Genomic DNA, 24,051 nt, shown 5'->3' on the forward strand with positions numbered 1-24,051 from the left:
TCCACACACCACTGTTGTAACACATGGTTATTTGAGCTACTGTCACCTTCATATCAGTTTGAATGAGTCTGGCCATTCTTCTCTGATCTCTCTCATTAAAAAGGCATTTTGCCCACAGAACCATGTATGAAAATCCCAAAAGATTGAGTTTCTGAGATAATTCAAACCACCTCATCTGGCACCAACAATCCCTCCAGGGTCAATATCACTTAGATCACATTTCTTCCACCTGCTGATGTTTGGTTTGAACAATGACTGAATGTCTTGACCATCTCTGTATGCTTTTATGCATTGAGTTGCTACCACATGATCAGCTGACTAGATATTTGCATTAATGAGCTGGGTTAGAGGTGTACCTGATAAAATGCCCACTGAGTAAATGGAGTCCCTGGCTAATACTTAATGAAATGAATTTATTTCCTCTACTATAAAAGTTTAGATACCTTATTGATTGCTTTTGAATTAATTGTATCTTTTCAAGATCAAGATGATTCCAGAAAAATTAGCTGGTTTCAAACTGAATCATCCCGACAAGATAAAGAATGGTAATTATTTTAAACTTTGAAATCAGGTGACTTGAGAACAAGTACACCAAGGTCAATTCCAGAACAGTTCCATTGTACAGTTTGAATCCAATAAATCTCTTTCTTATATGTAGGCCTGAATTTACAATAATCCTTTCTACATTTTCAAATCCCAAAGGCCTTGAAAAACTCCAATATAACCATAGTTTTCTACTTTATCTTAAATGTGCAGATAAGTTTTTCATCGTATGAGCTGGTAAACTGGTATACTATGGTCACAAGTACAGTGAACAACTGTCAGGGATAATGCTTATACAGACCAATTTGTTGCAACAATGCATTGAGGTTGTACAAACTGAAACAGCAACAGAGATTAAAGTGTTACAGTTACAGAGAAAGTGCAGTGAAGGTAGACAGTAAGATGCAAGGTAGATTGTTAGATTAAATACCCACATTATCATCCTAGGGAATAATTTAATAGTTTTACAACAGCACAATAGAAGCTGTCTTTGAGCCTGTGTACTTTCTGCCCAAGGGGAGGGGAGAGGCACGGCACAAGGAAGCCCAGCATCTGGAGAAAATTTGATAATGCTGGCTGTTTTACTGAGGCTATGAGAAATGTAGATAGCATTTATGGAGGTGGCACTAATTTCCATGATGTGCTGAGCTGTGCCCACAACTCTGGAGCAGTTGCAATGCCGAGCTGTGACACCTCCAGACAAGATGCATTCCATTGCGTATTGATAAAAGACTGGTGAGGGACAAAACAAACTGTTACAAGGATGTGGCTGGGGACAAACCCAAGTGCAGGACACAGATGCTGAGGCAGAGTAGTTAGGCGCAGCACCACCGCGAACAGGGAGCCGATATCCAGGAAACAATGCAAAGCTTAGAACTAACAGTCCTCAGGAATAGGAAACAAGGTTTACTCTCACAAGAGTTGACCAATGAACTGGCAGCTTCTTGCTGTGGTCAAAGGGTTTTTAATCCTGCTGTTTGATGGGAAGCAGGTGCATGTAGTTAGTGGTACCTGGGAATGGTTGGAATCTAAATGAGGTGATCAAGGCCCAAATCTTGAGGCAAATGGCAAGGTGGGGGACTGCCAGAAGGGACCATGACAGTACCTCCCCTCAATGGGAGTCTCCAGGCGATCTTCCTGGCCTGTCTGGATGGTCCCGATGAAAATCCTGGATGAGGGAAGGGTCCAGGATGAAGGAATGGGGGACCCAGGAACGCTCTTCTCGATCATACCCTTCCCAGTCTACCAGATATTGGAGACCCCTGCCCCGACGGCGCACATCTAGTAGTAGTCGGACGGTGTATGCCGGATGGTTGTCAATGATACGGGCAGGTGGGGGAGTCTCGGCAGGGGGACACAGTGGGCTGATGGAAACTGGTTTTAACTGAGACATGAAAGGTTGGGTGGATGCGCATGGATCTAGGCAGCTTCAGGCAGACCACTGTGGGATTGATTACCCTTTCCAACTTGAATGGTCCCAGGAAGCGAGGGGCGAGTTTTCTATGTTTGTTCTTGAGCGGGATGTCCTTGGAGGCCAGCCACACCATCTGCCCAGGTTGGTACTCCTGCGCCGGGATGCGGTGTCGGTCGGCTGTCTTCTTATTTCCATTTGTTGATTTCAGTAGGGCCGTACGCGTCTCCTTCCAAATCTTAAGGCACCGATTAATATGGTCAACAACCGACGGTACTGCAATCTCTTCTTGCGCGGGAAACAGCGAGGGTTGATACCCAAGGGAGCACTCGAACGGAGACCTCCCAATGGCAGAGCTCACCAGAGAGTTGTGGGCGTACTGAACCCACGGGAGGTGGTCGGTCCAGGTCGATGGGTTGTTTGCCGTTACACAACGAAGCGTCGCCTCCAGGTCTTGGTTTGCCCGTTCGTCTGGGGGTGGAAGCCGGAAGACAGGCTGACCGATGCGCCCAAGGCTAGGCAGAAGGCCTTCCATACTTGGGAGACAAACTGGGGACCTCGATCGGAGACGATGTCCGCGGGGATTCCGTGGAGGCGGAAGACGTGGCGGACGAGAAGATCTGTGGTTTCCTGAGAGGAAGGAGGTTTAGGGAGGGCCACAAAGTGCACCGCCTTAGAGAATCGAATCGGTCTACCACGGTGAGGACTGTAGTGTTTCCGCGGGAAGGGGATAGACCGGTGACGAAGTCTAAGGCGATGTGTGACCAGGGACGACCAGGGACAGGTAGAGGACGAAGTAGTCCCGCAGGTGGTCCATGAGACCTTTCCTCGGGCAGATGGATCAAGCTGAGACATAAAACGGGTGTCCCCCTCCATGGACGGCCACCAAAAGTGCTTCCTCATGAGAGCCAGGGTCCGATCACTTCCGGGGTGGCAGGCGAACCGGGATGTGTCTCCATTGGAGAACCTGGGACCTGACGGAGGCGGGCACGTACAGGCGATCGCCGGGTCCATTGGCCGGGTCGGTTGTCCCGCTGGGCTTCCTTTACTTTAGCCTCGATCTCCCAAGTGAGGGTGGCAACCACGCAGGAAGCTGGGAGGATAGTCTCGGGACTGGAGGTGTTATCCTTGGAGTCCTGCTGGCGGGACAGCGCGTCCGGCTTCCCGTTCTTGGATCCTGGACGGTACGTGAGGGTAAACTCGAACCGACCAAAAAACAATGCCCAACGTGCCTGGCGGGAGTTCAATCGTTTGGCGGTCTGAATATACCCCAGGTTCTTATGATAAGTCCATACCACAAACGCGTGTTCTGCCCCCTTCAACCAGTGCCTCCATTCTTCCAGTGCTAGTTTGACCGCCAGCAGTTCCCGATTCCCCACGTCCTAATTCCGCTCTGCGGGGGACAGTCGGCGAGAGTAGAAGGCGCAGGGGTGAAGCTTTCCGTCCGACCTTGACCGTTGGAATAGGTCCGCTCCTACCCCGGAGTCAGAGGCATCCACCTCAACAATGAATTGACGTGATGGGTCCAGATGGACCAGGATGGGAGTGGTGGTGAAACGCCTCTTCAGGTCGGTGAATGCCGAGTCCGCTTCGGAGTCCCAGCAAAACGGTGCGAGGTAAGCCGGGTAAGGGAGGCCGTCACTTGACTGTAGTCTCTGATGAATCTACGATAGGAGTTTAACATCCCCAGGAACCGTTGAAGTTGTTTACGTGTCGTGGGTCGAGGCCATTCTTCCACTGCCCGGATCTTGTCGGGGTCTGCTTTTACCTGCCCGCTTTCAGTGATATAGCCTAGGAAGCTGACCGAAGGAACGTGGAACTCGCATTTCTCCGCCTTAGCAAATAACTGTTTTTCCCCATAGTCTCTGGAGGACCTGACGGACGTGTTCTTGGGGTCTGCTAGAAAATATTCGGACGTCGTCAAGGTAAACAAGTACGAATCGATTGATAAAGTCCCTCAGTACATCATTGATCAGGGTTTGGGAAAATCGCGGGAGCATTAGTGAGGCCAAACGCCATGACCAAATATTTAAAGTGACCCTGAGGTGTATTGAAGGCTGTCTTCCATTCGTCCCCCTCTCTTATCCTGACTAAATGGTAGGTGTAGCGAACGTCCAACTTTGAAAAGATAGTGGCTTCATGCAGTGGCTCAAAAGCCGAACTAATGAGTGGTAGAGGGTAACACACATAAAAGTTGCTGGTGAACGCAGCAGGCCAGGCAGCATCTCTAGGAAGAGGTGCAGTCGACGTTTCAGGCCGAGACCCTTCGTCAGTGGTAGAGGGTACTCGTTCTTAACTGTTATGTTATTTAAGCCTCGGTAGTCGATACAAGGGTGAAGCGTCCCGTCCTTCTTTTCTACGAAAAAGAAACCGGGAAGGATGAAGACCTGATAATGCCCGCCGGGAGCGACTCGCTAATGTATTTCTCCATTGCTTCCCTCTCCGGTCGGGATAGGTTAAAAAGGCGACTGGTGGGTAGCGGGGTCCCGGGGAGAAGGTCGATGGCACAATCATATGGGCGATATGGAGGCAGGGAAAGGGCCCGTTGTTTACTGAACACCTGTCCCAAGTCATGGTACTCTGTGGGGACGCGGGACAAGTCGAGGAGTTCCAACACAGGCGGGGTCGCGGTAGCCTCTCTGAAGGATGGGGCCGACCGCAAATGGTTGGCATGGCAAGATCAACTCCATTTTGCTGTCCTCCCGATAGACCAGTCGATATGGGGGATTGTGTTGGGTCAGCCATGGATACCCTAGAACTATCGGGGCTTGAGGTGAATGAATGAGGTTGAATCTTACCTCCTCCCGATGGATGCCGGATTGGATTAAGGTCAGGGGCAGCGTACGGTGGGTCAACCGAGCCAGCAGCTTTCCGTCCAAGGCCCAGGCCTCCAGGGGGGTGGTTAGCGGCTTACGAGGTATTCCGGCCTGAGTGCTATCTCTTCGTCCAGCAGATTGCCCTCAGCACCGGAATCCACCAAAGCGGACAGGGACAGGGACAGTTGTTGGTAATTCACGGTTGCCGGGATCTGCATCCGAGTCTGGGTTGCTGAAGGGGAGGGTCGTTAGATTCACCAGCACAGGAGCCGGATCTCTGCGAGGAACAGGGGGAAGAGAGGTTAGTGCTGATAGAAGATGGTAAAGTGGGACGTTGGCTGACACGAGGAGCGAGGCGACGGGGCTTTTCTCTCACACGCTCCTGAAGTCGATAATCTAATCGAATGGCTAGCGATACTAACGAGTTCAGACCGTCTGTGTCGTCCCTCGCGGCCAGCTCATCCTTTATCTTGTCCGACAGGCCCTGTTGGAACACCTCCCGTAGGGCCTCGTCATTCCACCCGGAGTCTGCAGCCAAGGTCTGGAACTCAATGGCATACTGGGCACACTTCGTGAAGCTTGACGAAAAGTAACCGTTTCGCGACGTCCTTACCCCGACTGGATTGCTCGAATACTTTCCTCATTTCAGCAATAAATGAGGAGTAGGAGGAACAAATCTCTGGTCAGTTGTCCCATATCGCGGTTGCCCAAGCCAAGGCATCCCCTCGTGGCAGCCCCACGATGTATGCAATCTTTGATTTATCAGAAGTGTAGGTTCGTAGCTGCAGCTTAAAAACTAGGGAGCGTTGTAACAGGAAAGCCCGGCACCTACCTAGGTCCCTGGTGTAGGGTTCGGGCTCGGGAACATACAGCTCGCGAGGGGCTGGCGTTGCTGATTCCAGGGGTGAAGCCATCCCAAGCGGTGCAGTTTGGGTAGCCAGCGTTCTTGGAAGGAACAGAAGCAGAGAGCTAGTCTGCTTGTTCACTGAAATTCTGTACATTCGTGGACAGTTTCCGAAGGTTTACTGTGATTTCCCGAAGTAGTCGGTCGTGGGCGCCCAATAGGTAGCCCTGGCTGACCAGGGCCTGTTGCACGGAGTCTGTGTCCGCTGGGCTCATGCTTGGCCAGTTCGTTCTGTTGCAAGGACGTGGCTACGGATGAACCCAAGTGTAGGACACAAATGTTGAGGCAGAGTCGTTAGGCGTACCACCACTGCGAACGGGGAGCCGATATCCAGGAGACAATGCAAAGTTTAGAACTAACAGATCTCAGGAATAGAAAACAAGGTTTATTCTCACAAGAGTCGACCAACGAACTGGCAGCCTTTTGTCTGTCTGTCTGGCAGCTTTTTGCTGTGGTCACAGGGTTTTTATCCTACAGTTTGATGGTAAGCAGGTGCGTGTAGTTAGTGGTAGCTGGGAATGATTGGAATCTAAATGAGGTGATGGAGGCCCAAATCTTGAGGCAAATGGCAAGGTGGGGGATTGCCAGAAGGGACCATGACAGGAACTTGCTTAATTACTTCAGCCGTCAGAGGAAGTTGAGTTACTGGTGAGTTTTCTTGGCTGTGGTATCAATGTGATTGGACCAGGACAGGCCATTGGTGATGTTCTGGGAACTGGGAACTTGAAGCTCTCAACCCACTCTCCCTCATCTCTGTTGATGTAAGTAGGAGCATGCGCACTACCTCACCCCTTCCTGAAGTCAATGACCAGCTTTTATGTTTTGTTGAAATTGAGGAAAAGGTTGTTGCCATGATGCTATTTCACTCAACTTTCCTTGCAGGACTGCAACTCATTGTTATCTGAGATTTGCCCACTACAGTGGTGTCATCTGCAAACTTGTTTATGGAGTCAGAGCACAATTTGGCCCACTATTCTGGGTATATAGAGATTAGAATAAGAAGTTGAGGATGTAGCCTCATGGAGTAGCAGTGATGACAATAATTGTGGTGGAGATGTTGCTGCCTATCCTTACTTACTATGGTTTGTTGGTCAGGACATCAAGGATACAGTTGCAAACAGGGGTGTCGAGCCCTAGGTCTAGGAGTTTGGAGATGAGTTTGCTTGGAATTATAGTATTGAAGGTGGACTTGTAGTCAATAATCAATCGCCCTACTTTGTATCATCTGCAGACTTGACCACAAAGCCATTAATTCCATCATCCAAATCATTAATATATAACATGAAAAGTAGTGAATCCAATACCGACCCCTGTAGAACATCACTAGTCTCCGGCAGCCAGCCATAAAAGGCTTGTTTATTCCCTTTCTTTGTCTTCTGCCAATCAGGCAATCTTCTGTCCATGCTGGTACTTTTCCTTTAATGCCATGGGCTCTTGTTTATCAACCTCATGTGTGGCTCTTTGTAAAGACCTTCTGAAAATCCAGGTAAATGGCATCCACTTACTCTCATTTGACTATCTTGTCTATTATTTCCTCAAAAATTCTTACAGATTTGTCAGGCAAGATTTCCCCTCAAGGAAACCATGCTGACTTTTGCCTATTTTATCATGTGCCATCAAATACCTTAAAACATCATCCTTAATAGTGGACGCTAACATCTTGTTAACCACCAAGGTCAGGTTAACTGATATATAATTTCCTGTCTTTTGCCCCTCTCTGTTCTTAAAGGGTGGAGTGACATTTACAATTTTCTATCCTACTGGAACCGTTCAAGAATCTTAGTGATTCTTGGAAGATTATTAGTAATGACTCCACAATCTCTTCAGCTACCTCTAGCAGAAACTTGGGGTGTAGTCCATCTGGTCCAGGTGACTTATCCACCTTGAGACCTTTCACCTTCCAAAGCATCTTCTCCTTTCTTATAGCAATTAAATTCATTTCTGCCCCATTTTTCTAAAAATGCTGCCAGTGTCTTCCATAGTGAAGACTGACCCAAAATATAGGATGTAAACTATAACTTCATTGACCAGCCTGTAATGTACCTGTATATTTGTAGAAACCAGATTTAACCTTAAAATTAGGTACAGGACAAGAAGGTGAGATGCCTACCAAGTACTTTCATCTCCACACACCCATTATTTGTGCCCAATGGGAGGAGGTAGAAGAGAGAATATCTGGGATGCGTGAGTTCTTTGTTTATGCTGGCTGCTTCACCTAGGCAGCAAGAATTAGAGACAGCTTGTGGAGGGGAGACTCGTTTCTGTGATATGCTGAGCTATGTCCACAATTCTCTGCAGTTACTTGTGTTCATGGGCAGAGCAGTTGCCATACCAAACCATGATGTATCCAGGTAGGACAGTTTCTCTGGTGTGTCAATAAAAAACAATAAGGGTCAAAGGAGACCTGTAAATTTCTGTAGACTCCTGGGGAAGAAGAGCTTTTTTGGCTGTGGGATCTATGTGGTTACGTCAAGGCAAACTACTCTTTAGCCAAAGGGTGGTGAACTTGTGGAATTTGTTGCCACATGCAGCAGTGGAGGCCAAGTCATTGGGTGTATCTAAGGCAGAGATTGATATGTTCTTGTTTACATTACATCAAAGGTTACCGGGAGAAGGCTGGGAACTAGGGTTGAGGAGGAGATAGAAAGAAAGATCAGCCATGATGGAATGGCGGAGCAGACTCAATGGGCAGATGGCCTAATTCTGCTCCTATGTCTTATGGTCTTATGGTCTACCTGTAAAGTATCTGAATTAACCATAGGAAATCACTTATTCACTGTGATTTCCATCCTTTTGTCTGTTTCTTCTGTAATAATCTCATTTACAATCCCCCCACCAACAGGCACACCTTCTCTCCATCTATTCTATCTTGGACATTTCATTTCTTCTATTACATCTTCTCTCAGCCCTCTCTCCCCTAATGAAAGCTATCTTAGTAACTCTTTACAATAGTAAACAGCGTTGCATTCATCCCTACAAACACACTAGTCAGTCTTTTCTGCGCTCTTGCCTTGGCCTTCACATCTGGTGACAGAGCGGGGACCAGAATTTGGCAGAGGGTTCCATTTTTGGCCTAACTAGTATTTTGTCAAGGTTCAACTTAACACCATGACCCACAATGGAACCTGAGCTACCTTTATTTTTTTGTTTGTTTATTTATTTAGAGATGCAGCAACTAACAGGCCCTTCTGAGCCAATGAGCCCGTGACATCCATTAACACTGTGTGTTCAATTAACCTACCAACCCGCACGTCTTTGGCATCTGGGAGGAAACCGGAACACCTGGAGGAAATCAATGCAATAATGGTGAGAACGTACAGACAGCGGTAGGGATTGAACCTGTGTCAAGAAAACTAATAATGTTACACTAACCGCTAGGCTATATCACATAACCAGTACACAGCCTTACTTATAAGCTAGCTTCAGTTAAAATCCGTTGGAATCCGGCAGCAGAGAACCTGTGTTGCGGCCATCTTTCAATACAGATTTATTTGACATTGAGTCAGGTCGCTGAGCTTTTTTGGGAGCTAGTCGGGAGAAATTGAAACAGGGAATTGGGTTTGTCAGTCAGGAAAGATTTCTTTTTGAAGGTTGGGATTATCATGCAGTCTACATTTACCAGATTAATGGCAGCATTCAGTTTCAATGAGACCTTACTTCACTGAGTCAGCATCATGATAGACAGAGTGTTTGCTTTCACTTTTATCTACACCGTTATAGATTCCAAGCACTCTCCTGCTGCAAGGCATTCACACTTCCCTTGAGACAACATAACCAGCTCTCTACTTTGATAACCAGGTGTCAGTGAACGCTGCTGACACCTTACTCTCCCACAATCCAGAGTTGATAAAATTCAATTTGGATTTCGGGGAAATAGAGCCAAGTGTGCCAAATGTCAGTGTGGTAGATTTTGAAATCTTTTGCTTGATACATCTGCAGATGTAACAATGAGAATGTGGCATGCAAGTGTGACATTTGAAATTCTGCTGCTTTGCAGCATACATTTGTTTCATCCTGAGCACTGAGCAGAGCCTCACCGGTCAGACTTCAATGAAATATACTACCTCTGATGCCAATAATATATTGTTAATAGTCAGGCAAAGAATATGGTTGCAATGTAAAGGAGTGATAATGAACAGACTATTTTATAGAGCTCGTTATTGAAAATGAAATATACACTTAGTGGCCAATTTGTTTAGTACCTCCTGTACCTAATAAAATGACCACTAAGTGGATGTTCATGGTCTTCTGCTGCTGTACCCATCCACTTCAAGGTTCAACATGTTGTGCTTTCAGAGATGTTCATCTGCACACCATTATTGTAATATGTGGTTATTTCAGTTAGTTTCTGTCAATTTCCACTAATCTGGCTTTTCTCCCATCCTCTCTCATTAGCAACCCAATTTCTCACCCACGAAACTGCTGCTCACTGTTTTTACTTTTTGTACCATTCTCTGTAAACTCTAGAGACTGCTTTGCATGACAATCACAGTAGATGAGCTGTTTCTGAAGGCTGATTTATACTTGGGCGTACTGGCTTACACCGTAGCCTTCGCAAGTGGGCTACGCCATTGTGAGCATTTATACTTGTGTGTTGGTGTGTCTGCATCACTCTGCAATTCACCGCCAAAACGCTAGTTGGCGGGGTTTCTATGCCACTGTGTTGAGTTTCTTCATGTTGAAACTCAACACAAAGAAACTCAAACTTCAAACAATGGCGACTGAAATTGAAGGAGGGTGAATTTTCTGTGCTTGTCTGGCAACTGAGAAATGTGGACGAGGAAATGTATTTCAAATATTTTCGGATGTTGGCAGGTAGATTTGACGATTTGGTTCATCGTCTCCAACCATTTATTTTGCATCAGTGTACGCACGGTATACTCAGAGACTGGCAATCACCATTTGAGTTGGTGGAAATCAACAGGCTGTAGCAGCTAGCTACGAACTGGCATCAAGCACAGGGTCCTCCATAATTTCGGAGGTCTGTAAAGCTTTATGGAAAGCATTGCAGCCAGAGTTCCTTCCCTGCCCTTCAGTCACCCAATGACAAGCTATTGCAGTGTAGGAGGAAATGTGATGCTACCAAGCGGACCAATCACAGCTGTTGGCGGTCTGCGATGCCGCGACTCGTAGTTACATTTTGGGAGAGGTAGGCATTAGGCTATGGCGTAGGGTTCAGCATAGATACAGTGTAGGGTTTGCAGCTACGCTGTACCTACGGTGTACATTTAACACACAAGTATAAATCAGCCTTGAGATACTAAAACCATTCCATCTGCCATCAACAATCATTTCACGGTTAAAGTCACTTAGATCACATTTCTTCCCCAGTTCGATATACAACTCAGCTAATCTAGGAGAAGGAAAACTCTGATCTCAAACCTCTGCTAACTTGTGGCTAAACCAACTCATGGGGAAGTCTTTGGGGGTAAATCACAAGGGAAAACTCCAGAGCTGGAGTCCCCAAAGCTGTCCTAACCTGGGTTCAACACTGACTGAAAACTGCTGCTGGTGCCAAACTGTGTCAGTCTTTGCCATTCCTTTGGCTTCATCAGATGCATGAAGAGGGGGAGCTTGCTACGTGGGCAACAGCTTGCTCTCCATATTGTACTTCCCAGGCTTGCATACCTAGCCAGTTAGAATGCAACATTGATGGTCAACTAATTACTATGGAGAACATGTGATGAAGAGTCCTTGAAAGTGAGTCCATAGGTTATGGGAACTGTTCAGCGATGGGGCAAGTGAAATTGAGTGAAATTATCCTGTCTAGTTCAAGAGCCTGATTGTTGAGGGGTAATAACTGTTCCTGAACCTGGTAGTGTAGATCCTGAGTCTCCTGTACATTCTTCCTGATGGCAACTGTGAGGAGAGAGCATGGCCTGGATCTTGAGGGCCCGTGATGATGAATGCTGCTTTCCTGCAACAGCACTTCATATAGATGTGCTCTACCCCTGATGTACTGGGCTGTATCCACTACTTTTTGTAGGATTTTCCATTCAAGGGCAGTGGTGTTTCCATACCAGGTCACGATGCAACCAGAGGTATACTCTCCAGCACACATCAACAGAAGTTTGACAAACAAGACAAGAGAAGATCTGAAGATGCTGGAAATCCAAAACGTTGATTGCGCTTTTTTCCATGGATGCTGCTCAGCTTGCTGTTCCTCCAGCATTTTGTGTGTGTTGGTCAACAGAAGTTTGTCAAAAGATTTAGATGACATGCTGAATATTCGCAAACTTCTAAGAATGTAGAGGCACTGCTGTGCTTTCTTCAAAATGGCACTTACTTGCTGGAACAGGTCCTCTGAAATGATAACAGTGAGGAATTGAAAGTTGCTGACCCTCTCCACCTCTGATCCCCTGATGAGGACTGGTTCATGGACTTCCGGTTTTCCCCTCTTGAAGTCAATAATCAGCTCCTTGGTCTTGCTGACATTGAATGAGAGGTGGTTGTTGTGACACCACTCAGCTAGATTTTCAGTTTCCCTCTTACATACCGATACCCCACCACATTTGATTCGGCCACTGCCAGTGGGTTTCCTCAGCAAACTTAAATATGGCATTGGAGCTGGGTTTAGCCACACAGTCATGTGTAAAGTGAGCAGAGCAGTGGGGTAAGCAACGGCCTTGCACCTGTGCTGATGGAGATTGTGGAGGAGATGTTGCTGCCAATCTGAACTGACTGGGATCTTCAAGTGAGGAAATTGAGGATCCAGTTGCTCAAGGAGGTCTTGAAGCTTATTGATTAGTTTTGAGGGGATGATAGTATTCAATGCCGAGCTGTAGTTAATGAAGAGTCTCCTGATGTTTGCACCTTCACTGTGCAGATGTTCCAGGGTTGAGTGAAGAGCCAATGAAATGGAATCTGCTCTTGACTTCTGATAAGATGGGGGTGTGTTAAATTTCACTGACTCCTACAGGGGATCAATCAAAGGTGTTATTGTCATTTCTACCATATGTTTTTACAATTGCACAACCTTGCTTGTCATTAAGTACTGCAGGTTAACCCCATCAGCGAGTAGCGCATTGGCGAAGAACCTGAATGAACTGGATCTGGTGCAGATCGTGCTGTTGCCTACGTCAGAGAGCTGTTGATGCACAAATACAGTGTGCAGTCTAATGGTGACTGATTATCTTAGTTGCTTTACTTGTGAATGCAAGGCATTAGTGGTGCAGAATGCTGCAGGTCCAATTCATTGGTTTATTGGTGAGTGCCCGGGGAAGCTGCATGACCTTGGATGTCTCGAGGCGTCAAGCCATGGTGGCGCCTGTTTGCAGCCACCCGGAGGAGACTTTGGAGTTCGGTGCTCCACTGGAGTGCTGGACGTGGTGTATTATGGCGTCCATACTGGAGTCATTGCTGCCCCCAGTGGTCGCTTGGCAGAAGACAAGCTGTATTATGTTCAACTGCAGACTGCTGCAACATTCATGGACTTGTAATTGGACTATTTTTTGTGTGACTGTATTTTAGTCCTGTTTTATATGTGCTTGATGTCTCATTTTGTAGCCCGGGGAAAAAAAAAACACTCAGGGCAACAAATGCTTTTTCGGGTCTTTAATTCCTTTATCTGTTTTTAGATGTTTTAATGCAGAAAGAGGGCATCAAAATAAAAACAACAAAATGAGTTAAACAAAAGCAGTTCCTGCTGTTACAATCTCAGCTTAAATTTGGCCCACGCACTTGTGTATCAACTAGTTACATATGCAGTATGAAAATAAATAAAGCAAAATGTACTAAACCAATACAGTAGTGGCAATTCCAAATAGAACAATACAAACAACATTAGAATCCCCCAAACCTGTACCTTGTACACAACATCCCAAATATGAATAAAAACATCTCATCTTTACTAAGAGATATACTCATGTCGGCACACACGTGCTTAACTTCCAAACTCGTATAGACTAGACCCTGAGATGAGTATTCCTCGCTCACATTATGTGCACAGAGATTAACACATTCACATTACTCCGTTACACTCACATTCAGTCATGAAATAATAAAGTAAGACAAAAATAAACCTTCGTAAAACGTTTACAATATATTGCCTTGTAGTTAAATTACTAGAAAGACTAACCAACTAGGCTGATTAGGAACGTGCACAACCACGCTATCCAACGCCAACACCTTGCTCGTGAAAACTTAAATCATCCACATGTCAAATTATCAATATTCTTGGTTTACATGCAAGTATAATCGAATCTACATGAATATTATTGAATATTATTCACCTTTACTGACCATACGATCAGCACACCTGGGAAAAGCAGCTCTCAGCATTCCATATGCTTTCTAGAACATTGTCTCTCTTATTTTCTACTCTACACATGCATAATGACCTCACTGTTTCCTCTTAAAGGTACAGGCAGCTATTTTAGCATTACTAGGGTGAATATATAAGTGAATTTTTAACAATAAAGAATAATATTCAACAGTCACCTGGTTACATTTATATGTGCTATATATGCTTTCTGCTGTGCATGACTATTGGTACTGTGTTTTTGCACCTTGGCCCCAGATTAACGCTGTTTCATTTGGCTGTATTCATGGGTATTCATGTATGGTTGGAAGACAATTAACCTCGAACTTAAACTTGACCTGTTGTGATGGTAGGCAAATTGCAGCAGATTCAAGTCGCTTCTCAGGCAGGAGTTCATATGTTTCATCACTAGGCTCAAAAATCATTTCATCGCAGAGCGGTTGGATGATCGTCATTGAGGCAGATTACCACGTTCTTCTTAGGTACTGGCATAATTGAAGCCTGCTTGAAGCAGGTGGGTACCTCAAACTGCTGAAGCGGGAGGTTAAAAATATCGGTGAACACTCCAGCTAATTGATCAGCACAGGTCTTTAGTACTCGGACAAGTGCCCTGTCTGGATTGGATGCTTTCCATGGATTCTCCCCACTGTGGGATGCTCCCATGTTGGTCTCAGAGACTGAAATCACAGGATTATTGGGGGCTGTGGGAGTTTGTGAAGGTGCCTCTGACTTTTGACGGCCAAAGTGAGCATAAAATGCATTGAGCTCATCCGGGTGCGAAAGCCTTGTTGTTACCTGTGTTGCTTGGTTTCACTTTGTGGGAGGTGATAACATTCTAGCCCTCTCACAGCGGGCAGCCAGCCTTCAGTGATTCATGTGTGGTCTGGAATTGCCACTTTGCACATGAGATGGCTTTCTGGTGTTCATACCTAGATCTCCTGCATTTCATTTGGTTGCCAGACCTGAACGCTTCTGTTTGGTGAAGAGTCTAAATGATTTTCTGCAGACACACTCATCTGCAAATGTTTTTATGAAGTCTGTAACAACCGTAGTGTATTCATCAAATCCTCTTGAACCTTGAACCCAGCTCTCATCCACAATCCTTTGTCCACCATCAAAACAGCCAACCTCAGCGAGCTTCTTGTAGCCTTCAGTTACCTTATTGCCTTTTAACTACCTGTTCTCTCTTGTTTTGTCACCCCTCATGGCCTGTCATTTTGCAGTCTATTATTAAAGTTATTGTTGACTGCTCAATCATCTGCAGAAGAGATGCAGTGAGCCAAATGGCCTAATTCTGCCCTATATCTTATGGTCTTATGGACTCCACTGCTCTGCTTTTGGTTCAAAGCTCCTCTACATCTTCTGACAGGATGAGCAAACCAGTGATTGACCCAGCAGAGTATGCTTGCCTGAGGGAAGTTGTCCATCCACAGGAGCACACAATCCCGAAGCAACAGGAAACCATTGACCATCTGCTCATCTCTGTCCACCAACTTTCTGTCTCAGTATCGCAACCTCACACCAGTCAACCTCCTTCCCCAGAGCCCTAGATTCCAGTGCCTGAAAGCTTCAATGGATTCCCAACCCGATGTTACAACTCCCTCTCCCAGTGCGTCTCACACTCCGAGTCTCCAGCCATCTCTGTATGTTACGGACTCTGCCAGAATTGCCTTTGTCATCTCTCTCCTGACTGAGCGAGCTCTGACCTGGTCTGCCGCTAAATGGGATAACAAAACCATCATTTGCGGTAAATATGAAGAATTCTTTGCTGAGGTGCGTTGGGAAGAGGAAGGGAGGCAGTGGAACAGATACTTGGCCTGCATTAGGGCTCACGCTCGGAGCTGGATTTCTCTGTGGATTCAGGACCCTCGCAGTGGACTATGGCTGGAATGTGGAAGTCTTGCTGGCCCATTATCGTCACAGACTCCTGGAACACTTGAAAGGTGAGCCGTCAACTTTTGAGGTGCCCACTGGACTTGAAAACCTCATCTCTCTGGCCTTCTGAATTGATATGCAACAACACTCCTGGTCATCATCCAGAACCCCAGGTTCATTCACAGAACTATTTCAGGCTGTAGGACCCTCATTATCAACACTCCAGAACCCATGCCGTTATGGAGAACTCCCTCTACTCCCCAAGAGTGTGAGTTTTGTTTGAGGAAGAACTTGTGTGCTTACTGCAGAGCCGCTGATGCACCCACACATCAAATGCCCACTGCATCCGGGAAAATGGCACCTCTAGGTAGAGGCGAGGGGCCTTCTATCTGGTAAGCTACCCGCAGCCTCTCATGCCAGCACCATAGCCCAGCTCACTCTCCCTGTCCTGCGTGCACAGGAAGCTCTGGTGGTTTGCAGCGTAGCAGGCAACTTTCTGGCCCGGAATCTGTATGTGCAGCCTGCATTCCCTTCTGAGTCTATCTCTCACCCTTTCCGCACCACGGCCATCGACAGGCGTCCCTTGGGGTCTGGCTTGGTTAGAGCACGCACAAGGCCTATGCACAGAGCATTGCAGAGAATGGCGAATCCATCCAATTCCCCCTTAACGACTCACCCAACACTCTTCTCATTTTGGGTTGCCCCTGGATCACCACTGTCAGCCATCACTTTGCCTGTTTATCTGCTTCATTGCTGAGCTGGGGACCCTCCTGCTGGACCACCTGCCTACAACCTCATCTGTCATCACCTCATTAATCCATGGAGACAGAGGAACTCTCGATCTCACCAAACTCCCACAAGAATACCACGACTTAGCCATTGCCTTCAGTAAAAAGAAAGCCAGTGCCCTGCCACCTGACAGACCACACAACTGTGTAATCCACGTCTTCCTGGGTACCACTGCTCCTAAGGTCCTTTGTTCTCCCTCTCCTCTCCTGAGCCCCAAGCCATGAGTGACGACATTGTCAAAGTACTACAACAAGGCTTCATTCGCCCATCCCTGTCCCCACTATTACGTCTCATAGTGTTGCTTGGCTGAGCCACCTGTTGGAATTCTGTTCGACGTTGACTATATAAACTCTGGCTGCTGTTTCTACTTTGGAGCCTGTCTTTCCTCTGCACTTGGGTTCTGACATTTGCCAGCACGCACCGTGACAGAGTGATTCCACCAAGACATCAAAGGTTGAACAGTGGTGATTTGACATCAGTTATCTATAGGTGAGAATGCCATTGATTCTCAAGTCCACATTTCGAGATTCACAAGTTTACATTCATAATGTTTGTAGTCTACATTCTGCGTGGTTCTAGTATACGTTCCACATTTCTCAAGTCCACCTTCCAAGTCCACTTTCTGAAATTTTCTTTGCAACGTTCTGAGTTTCTCAAGTCCAGATTCCAATGTTCTCTAGCCTATTTTTAAGGATATTTCAAGGTCAACCTCGACACGGCAATTCGCCTACCAGAGCAACAGGTCAACGGCGGATGCCATCTCTCTGGCCCTACATTCCTCCTTAGAACAACTGGAGAATAAAGACGCATATGTAAGGCTCCTTTTCACTGACTACAGCTCTGCCTTTAATACCATCATTCCAAATAAACTGATTCCTAAGCTCCAGAACCTAAGCGTTAGCACTCAGGTCTGCAGCTGGATCTTCAACTTCCTCACAGACAGGACCCAGGCTGTAAAAATAGGGGACAAGCTCTCCTCTACAATCACTCTGAGCACCGGTGCCCCACAAGGCTGTGAACTCAGCCCTCTGCTGTACTCAATGTACACCTATGATTGTGTAGCCAAGTTCCTAGCAAACTCAATATATAAGTTTGCTGATGACACCACAATTGCAGGCCTTATCTCGGGTAATGATGAGTTTGAGTAAAGAGAGGAAATTAAGAACCTGATGGCACGGTGCGAAGACAATAACCTATCCCTCAACGTCAGCAAGATGAAGGAATTGGTTGTTGACTTCAGAAAGAGTAGCAGACCACATGACCCCATTTATATCGGTGGTGTGCAAGTGGAACAGGTCAAAAGCTTTAAGTTCCTTGGGGTCAATATCACAAATGACTTGACTTCGTCCAACCAAGCAGAGTCCACTGCCAAGAAGGCCCACCAGTGCCTTTACTTCCTGAGAAAGCTAAAGAAATATGGCCTGTCCCCTAAAACCTTCACTAATTTTTATAGATGCACCATAGAAAGCATTCTTCTAGGGTGCATCACAACCTGGTATGGAAGTTGTCCTGTCCAAGACCGGAAGAAGCTGCAGAAGATTGTGAACACAGCCCAGCATATCACACAAACCAATCTTCCATCCTTGGACTCACTTTACACCGCACGCTATCGGAGCAGTGCTGCCAGGATAATCAAGGACACGACCCACCCAGCCAACACACTTATTGTCCCTCTTCCCTCTGGGAGAAGGCTCAGGAGCTTGAAGACTCGTACGGCCAGATTTGGGAACAGCTTCTTTCCATCTGTGCTAAGACTGCTGAACGGATCCTGACCTGGATCAGGGCCATACCCTCCAAATATCTGGACCTGCCTCTTTTCTTTTTGCACTACCTTACTTTCCCTTTTCTATCTATGGTTTATAATTTAAATTTTTATTATCGACTTGTACTCCAGGGAGCGCGAAGTGCAGAACCAAATATCACCGTGATGATTGTACGCTCTAGTATCAATTGTTTGGCGACAATAAAGTATAAGGTCTAGACATCCCCAGTTCTCAAGGTACTCAAAGTTCAAGCAACACACATAACATGCTGGAGGAACTCAGCAGGCCAGGCAGCATTGATGGAAAAGAGTACAGTCGACATTTCGGGACAAGACCCTTTGGCAGGACTATATTTTGTGTATGTTGCTTTGATTTCCTGCATCTGCAGATTTTCTCTTGTTTGTCCTCCAAGTTCACCAGGGTTTTCAAGGTCAATTAGGTTCTCTAGGTTTTTCCATGGCCTTCTAGGGTTCTGAGGACTATTCAAAGTTTCTGAGGTTTTTCAATGCTTCTGATGTTTATTCAGTGTTTCCAAGGCTTCTTCAAATTTTTCAAGGTTTTTGTTATGTTCTCCCTGTCTTGAGGTTATCAAGTCTTTCTTGAGGTTCCCAAATCCTTCTTGAGGTTTTCCAAGTACCTGTCAAGATTTCCAGGTCTTTCTACAGTTCCCCGTTCTTTCTCGGATTTCCAAGTCTCGCGGAGTTCCCTGTTCTCTCTTGAGTTCCCAGGTGTCTCTGAGTTCCCCATTCTCTCTCAAGTTCCCCATTCTTTCTCAAGCTCCCATGTTTCTCTTGAGTTTTCTGGTCTCCCTGGCTGTCAGATGCCAACCATGGGGAGGGGTTAGTGTAATGACCTCTTTGGGGTTGTGTGGAGGTGAAAGAGCATTGGGCTCCAAGGTTTTCAGAGCACATTAATTGGTTAATTGTTGTTTAATGAGAGCCATTAATCATTTCAAAGTTCAAAATTCAAAGTTAAAAGTACGTATACAGTATACAACCTTGAGATTTGTTTCCTTACAGGCAGCCACAGAACAAAGAAACCTCAAACAAACCCATTAGAAAAGACTGCCAAACACCCAAATATGCAGAGAGAGAGAGAAAAATAACAAATCATGTAAACAAAAAAAATAAGCAAACAGCTTCAGAACTGAAGTTTAGAAAGACACAAAGCCAGGCATCACTGCAGTTGTAGTGAGCACAGCCTCAGTTCATCATAGAGCCAAATGAACATTGTGAGACCACAAATGCAATGCCAGACATCACTGCAGTTGTAGTGGGACACAGCCTCAGTTCAGCACGGAGTTGAGAAAAACATTGTGGAGCAGCGAACAGAACTGGGCAGAACCAGTCCTCGCCTCACCACCCATCCCAACACCCTGACCTTTTCAATCTGCTTAAATTATCCCAAAATCAGATTGTTCTTGTCTCTTGGACCTCTGTTACTCATACCTGAACTTTCCACTTCGGACTTGCACTTAAATCGATGTTAGGACTTACCTCACTCTTGCGGATGCCACAACTCTGCCTTAGCTCTGCTTCAATCCTGTCTCCACCTTCACTTACCGTGAGCAGGCCTTCCCTGCACCTCCACAACTGCCACCACTCTCCTCTCTGTTGTTAGCAATGGTCATTATTAATAAAGTGTATTCAGTAGCTTTCTTTGCTTTATTTTTTTTTGCTGCCAATAAGTAGTTGCTGGGCATAACCAGTGTAATCTTAAACTGGAAGCATTTGGAGTTCCTTGAGGATTCCTTGTTAGTTGTGTTATATAAGCAGACACCCAATTGGTGCTAGTCATGGGATCCTAGTTTTGAGAATGATAAGCCTCACTGTGCCGCTCAGCTGAGCCTCCTATGTTCTGTTGGATAAACTCTGGTTGGTATCTCTACATCGGAGTCTGTCTTTCTTCTCCACCTGGGTTCCGACATTGCCAACGCCAGTCTTGACGATGGAGAGCCATCATAGCTACCAGTCATGCCTACTGCTGCTAGGCCTACTGCCATTGCCACTTTGGCAGAATACTCCTTCCTGGGTACTCATCTGGCTGTCCACCTGAGATCTGTCCCGTCGCATTGACTCCCACAAGCTCTTGCCTCAGTTCATTGGTCCCTTTAAAACTACCCATTGCATCAACCTTGTTACCTAGCATCTCCAGCTGCGACCATCTCTCAGGATCACACCTACATGTCCTGCATCAAGCCCATTGTCCATGGACCTGTCAACCTACCTAGGCTTGCATCTTTCAGAACCAATGAAGATGGTCCAGTGTACATGGTCCGCCAGTTGATGGATACATCATTGTGGATGGGGTGTGCAGTACCTGGATGACTGGGTAGGTCACGGCCTGGGGGTGAGGTCTCAGGTGCCATCCTGTTTTGGCTTGGATTCAACGCTTATCAAGGAGTTCTACCGGACCTATCCAGCTCGTTCTGCTGGCTGCTGGATGAGGGGTCCTGTTAGGCCTGCAAAGACAGTCACCTCCCAGTCTCCACCCAGCAAACAGGAGTCACCTGCTGCTCATTTTCTAACTCATCACTTGCAGCCTTTTTAAACTTTGTCCAATGTTCTTCATTCATTCATTGAACCAGCTGGCCTCAAGCAATTGCATCTAGCCTTCATTTACCTTGTTGCCTTGTCCTTTAAATGTCTGTTCCCTTCTGTTTGGTGGGTCCTTGTAGCATTATTTTGCAGTTTATTAGTAAAATATCATTTACTGCTAATTCATTTCCTCAGCTATACTTTCAATTCAAGCTTCCTCTACATTTCCTGACATAGATAGAGCAACATCTTGCATGGTGACTTAATAGCACCTTAGGGAGATGGAACTTTGAGCAGCTGTCTTATTCTGTCTCTGCTCTATTAAACAGCATACAGCCATCCTGGGCATGAATAACATTCCTGTTCCAAATATTTGGATGATTTTGTGTTTTCACTGGAGGGAGCCAGGATCAGTATCAGTATGAGTAGTCTGCCTTGTTTTCTCTTACATCCTTCCTATAATGGGTCAAACAGATGTGGCCGAATGTCACAAATGGAGAGAAGATGTAAGAGACTCAGCACCTTTCCTTGCACCTCCTCCCTTTCTAGAATCCAAACAGTCCTTCTAGGTGAGGCCACAATTCAGTTGCACTTCTTTCAGCCCACTGTACTCTTTACGTTTCACAATATGGCCTGTGCTGCGAAGGAAGCAAACATTTTGGTGAAGACTTGGAAAAGCAACTCTGTTCAGAAGTGACCTTGTGCTTCTGATTGCCTATCATTTTATTTTCCCATTCCCCTCCCATTCTGATCCATCTTTCTGTGAGCTTTGAGTGAAATTCAAAGGAAGTCTGAGGAAGAGCAATTCATCTTCCATCTTGGCACATTGCAGCATACCAGACTCAATCTTTCTTTTGTTCTGCTTATATCAAAACCAGCCATTTCTGCCAATCATCCATGTGTGGTTTTTGCTCTTTTTATTTTCTCTTTCTATTAGTATTGTCTGGCCTGCTGGTTATGTCCCACAGGCTTGTTGTCAGCAACAGACCACACAGACAAAGCAGCAAAATCTGATTCTACCTGCCGCAATAGTACATTTGGTCTCACCCTATTAGGGAAATGATTAATTTCCTTGTCCCTACTCCGCTTGCTTTGCTACTGAAAGTTAACTTTTGTCTTCCCTTCTTCCACTTCTGATGAAGGGTCTGAAATCTGAAACATTGAATCTGCTTCTCTTTCTGATGCTGTTTGATAGTTTTTCCAGAACATTCTGTTTTTTTTTTAATTGCAGATTTCCTGAGTCTGTTGTTATTCTTTGATTTTTTTTTCAATTGAGAATAGATTTTGGAACAAAGTATCACGACATTCACAGTTTAGTAAATCAGTTGATTTATAAAGGGTGACACCTAAGCCAACAGCTTTGCTTATGAAATTCTCAATGAAGTGAATAAAAAGTGAATTCTTTCTTTGTGATTTTTCTGGTAAATTCCACTTAAAATGTTAATGTCTACAAATTTCAGTTTCTAGTTACTGATACTACTAATGATGGTTTAGTGAAGAGTGAGCACTGGGGCAGACTTCAGGCTGGTTTAAAGCATTGAGGCCCAAGAGTGGTAAATAAACCAATGTTCAGGCCTACTAATTTGTGCCAGCTGCTCTTTTTTTAACACGCTATTTTATTCACCCTTCACTTTGAGTTCAGAACAAAGAAGTAGGCAGATAAAATTATAACTGACACTACCCGCCCAGCATACTGCCTTTCCCAAAAGCTCCTTCCTTGGAAATCAGTAGAGGACTATTCAGACAAAAAAAACTTCACACCATCTTAAAAGTTTCTTCCACCACGCAATCAATCAGATTAACTATTCTAGTTATCTCCCTTCTCCTCTCTATCTATTGCCTCAGTCACTGCACTGTCCTGTAAATACTTCAAACTACTTTTTATAATGCTGTTTACCTTGAAAGTACATGCTGGTATTTGTGTATATACGTACATTTTATTCCATATTCATATGTATAACTTTATTTTTTTATGATACTTTATTTGATATAGTGTTGAATGTTAATGTTTCTTGTTGCTTATTAATGTAACACACCACAGCAACTGAACAATACATATATAATTGTACTGTACATGCTGAATAAACTTGATCCTTTCCTCTTTTCCAGTCTGAGCAATCATAATTTTAATTCAGGGATATCAGAACCCTCGGAATAAATAAATGTTCCATTTTAGTTGGAAATGTGCTTGGCCTTATTCTGGGATTATACCCCTATTTGCAGCCTCTCCAGCCACTAGAAATGGCCTCCCACCATCTCACCATGTCATCAATGTGAGGGTGCAGCTTCAGAATAGAAGGACAATCCTTTAGAACAGAGATGAGAAAGAATCTCTTTAATCAGAGGGTTCTGAATCTGTAGAAGTCGTTGCCACGGGTGTCTGTGAAGGTAAAGTGACCAAGTGAAGCAGCTCTGCTCCATCTGCCTAAAGCTGAACTTCCCGGTGCCCAAACATTTTAATTCCCATACTCATTCCCATTCTGACATGTTGGTCCATGGCCTTTTCTTATGCCAAGATGAGGCCACACTCAGGGTGGAGTAGCCAAATCTTGTATTCTGTCTGTGTAGCCTCCAACTTGATGGCATGAATATAAATTTCTCCTTTGGTTTAAAAAAAAATCTCCCCCACTCCCTCTCCCCTCTCTTTCCCCACTCTGGCCTTTTACCTCTTCTCTCCTGCCTAAAACTTCTCTGCATCCCCATCTCCTTCCCTTTCTCCTATGGTCCACTCTCCTCCCCTATCAGATTCCTTCTTCTCCAGCCCTTCACCTTCCCACCCATTTGGCTTCACCTGTCACTTTCTAGCTAGCATCCTTCCCCTCCTCCACCTTTTTATTCCAGTGTCTTCCACCTTCCATTTCAGTCCTGAAGAATGGTCTCTGCCTGAAACATTGACTGTTTACTCATTTCCATAGATGCTGCCTGACCTGCTGAGTTCCTCCAGCATTTTGTGTGTGTTGCTCTGGTCTGTGTCTTCCAATGAATTTTCAATTGATATTGACATCTGAGGAAAGATAGTTTTCCTTGCTTTATTTATTTACTGTCAGTACTCCCAATTGAACTCTGTCTTTTCATGTGTTTCCCTCTAGCTGTGAGTCAGTGGTTTTGTATTGCCATGTGCTCCTGTCCTCACTCCTGCCCTACTCCAGCCTC

General features: G+C 45.5%; 1 protein-coding gene across 1 annotated transcript in view; it reads left to right on the forward strand.

Annotated features, from left to right (window-relative positions):
* The first annotated feature begins 2,828 nt into the window (after positions 1–2,828).
* Positions 2,829–24,051, forward strand: part of LOC140191760 (uncharacterized) — a 40,683-nt gene continuing 19,460 nt past the window's right edge. The window contains exons 1-2 of the mRNA XM_072249517.1: positions 2,829–2,845; positions 2,938–3,138. Coding sequence (XP_072105618.1) covers positions 2,829–2,845; positions 2,938–3,138 — 218 coding nt within the window. The remainder of the gene's footprint in view (positions 2,846–2,937; positions 3,139–24,051) is intronic.

The sequence above is a fragment of the Mobula birostris genome, chromosome 1 (assembly GCF_030028105.1).
Source record: "Mobula birostris isolate sMobBir1 chromosome 1, sMobBir1.hap1, whole genome shotgun sequence".
In the NCBI taxonomy this organism is placed as follows: domain Eukaryota; kingdom Metazoa; phylum Chordata; class Chondrichthyes; order Myliobatiformes; family Myliobatidae; genus Mobula; species Mobula birostris.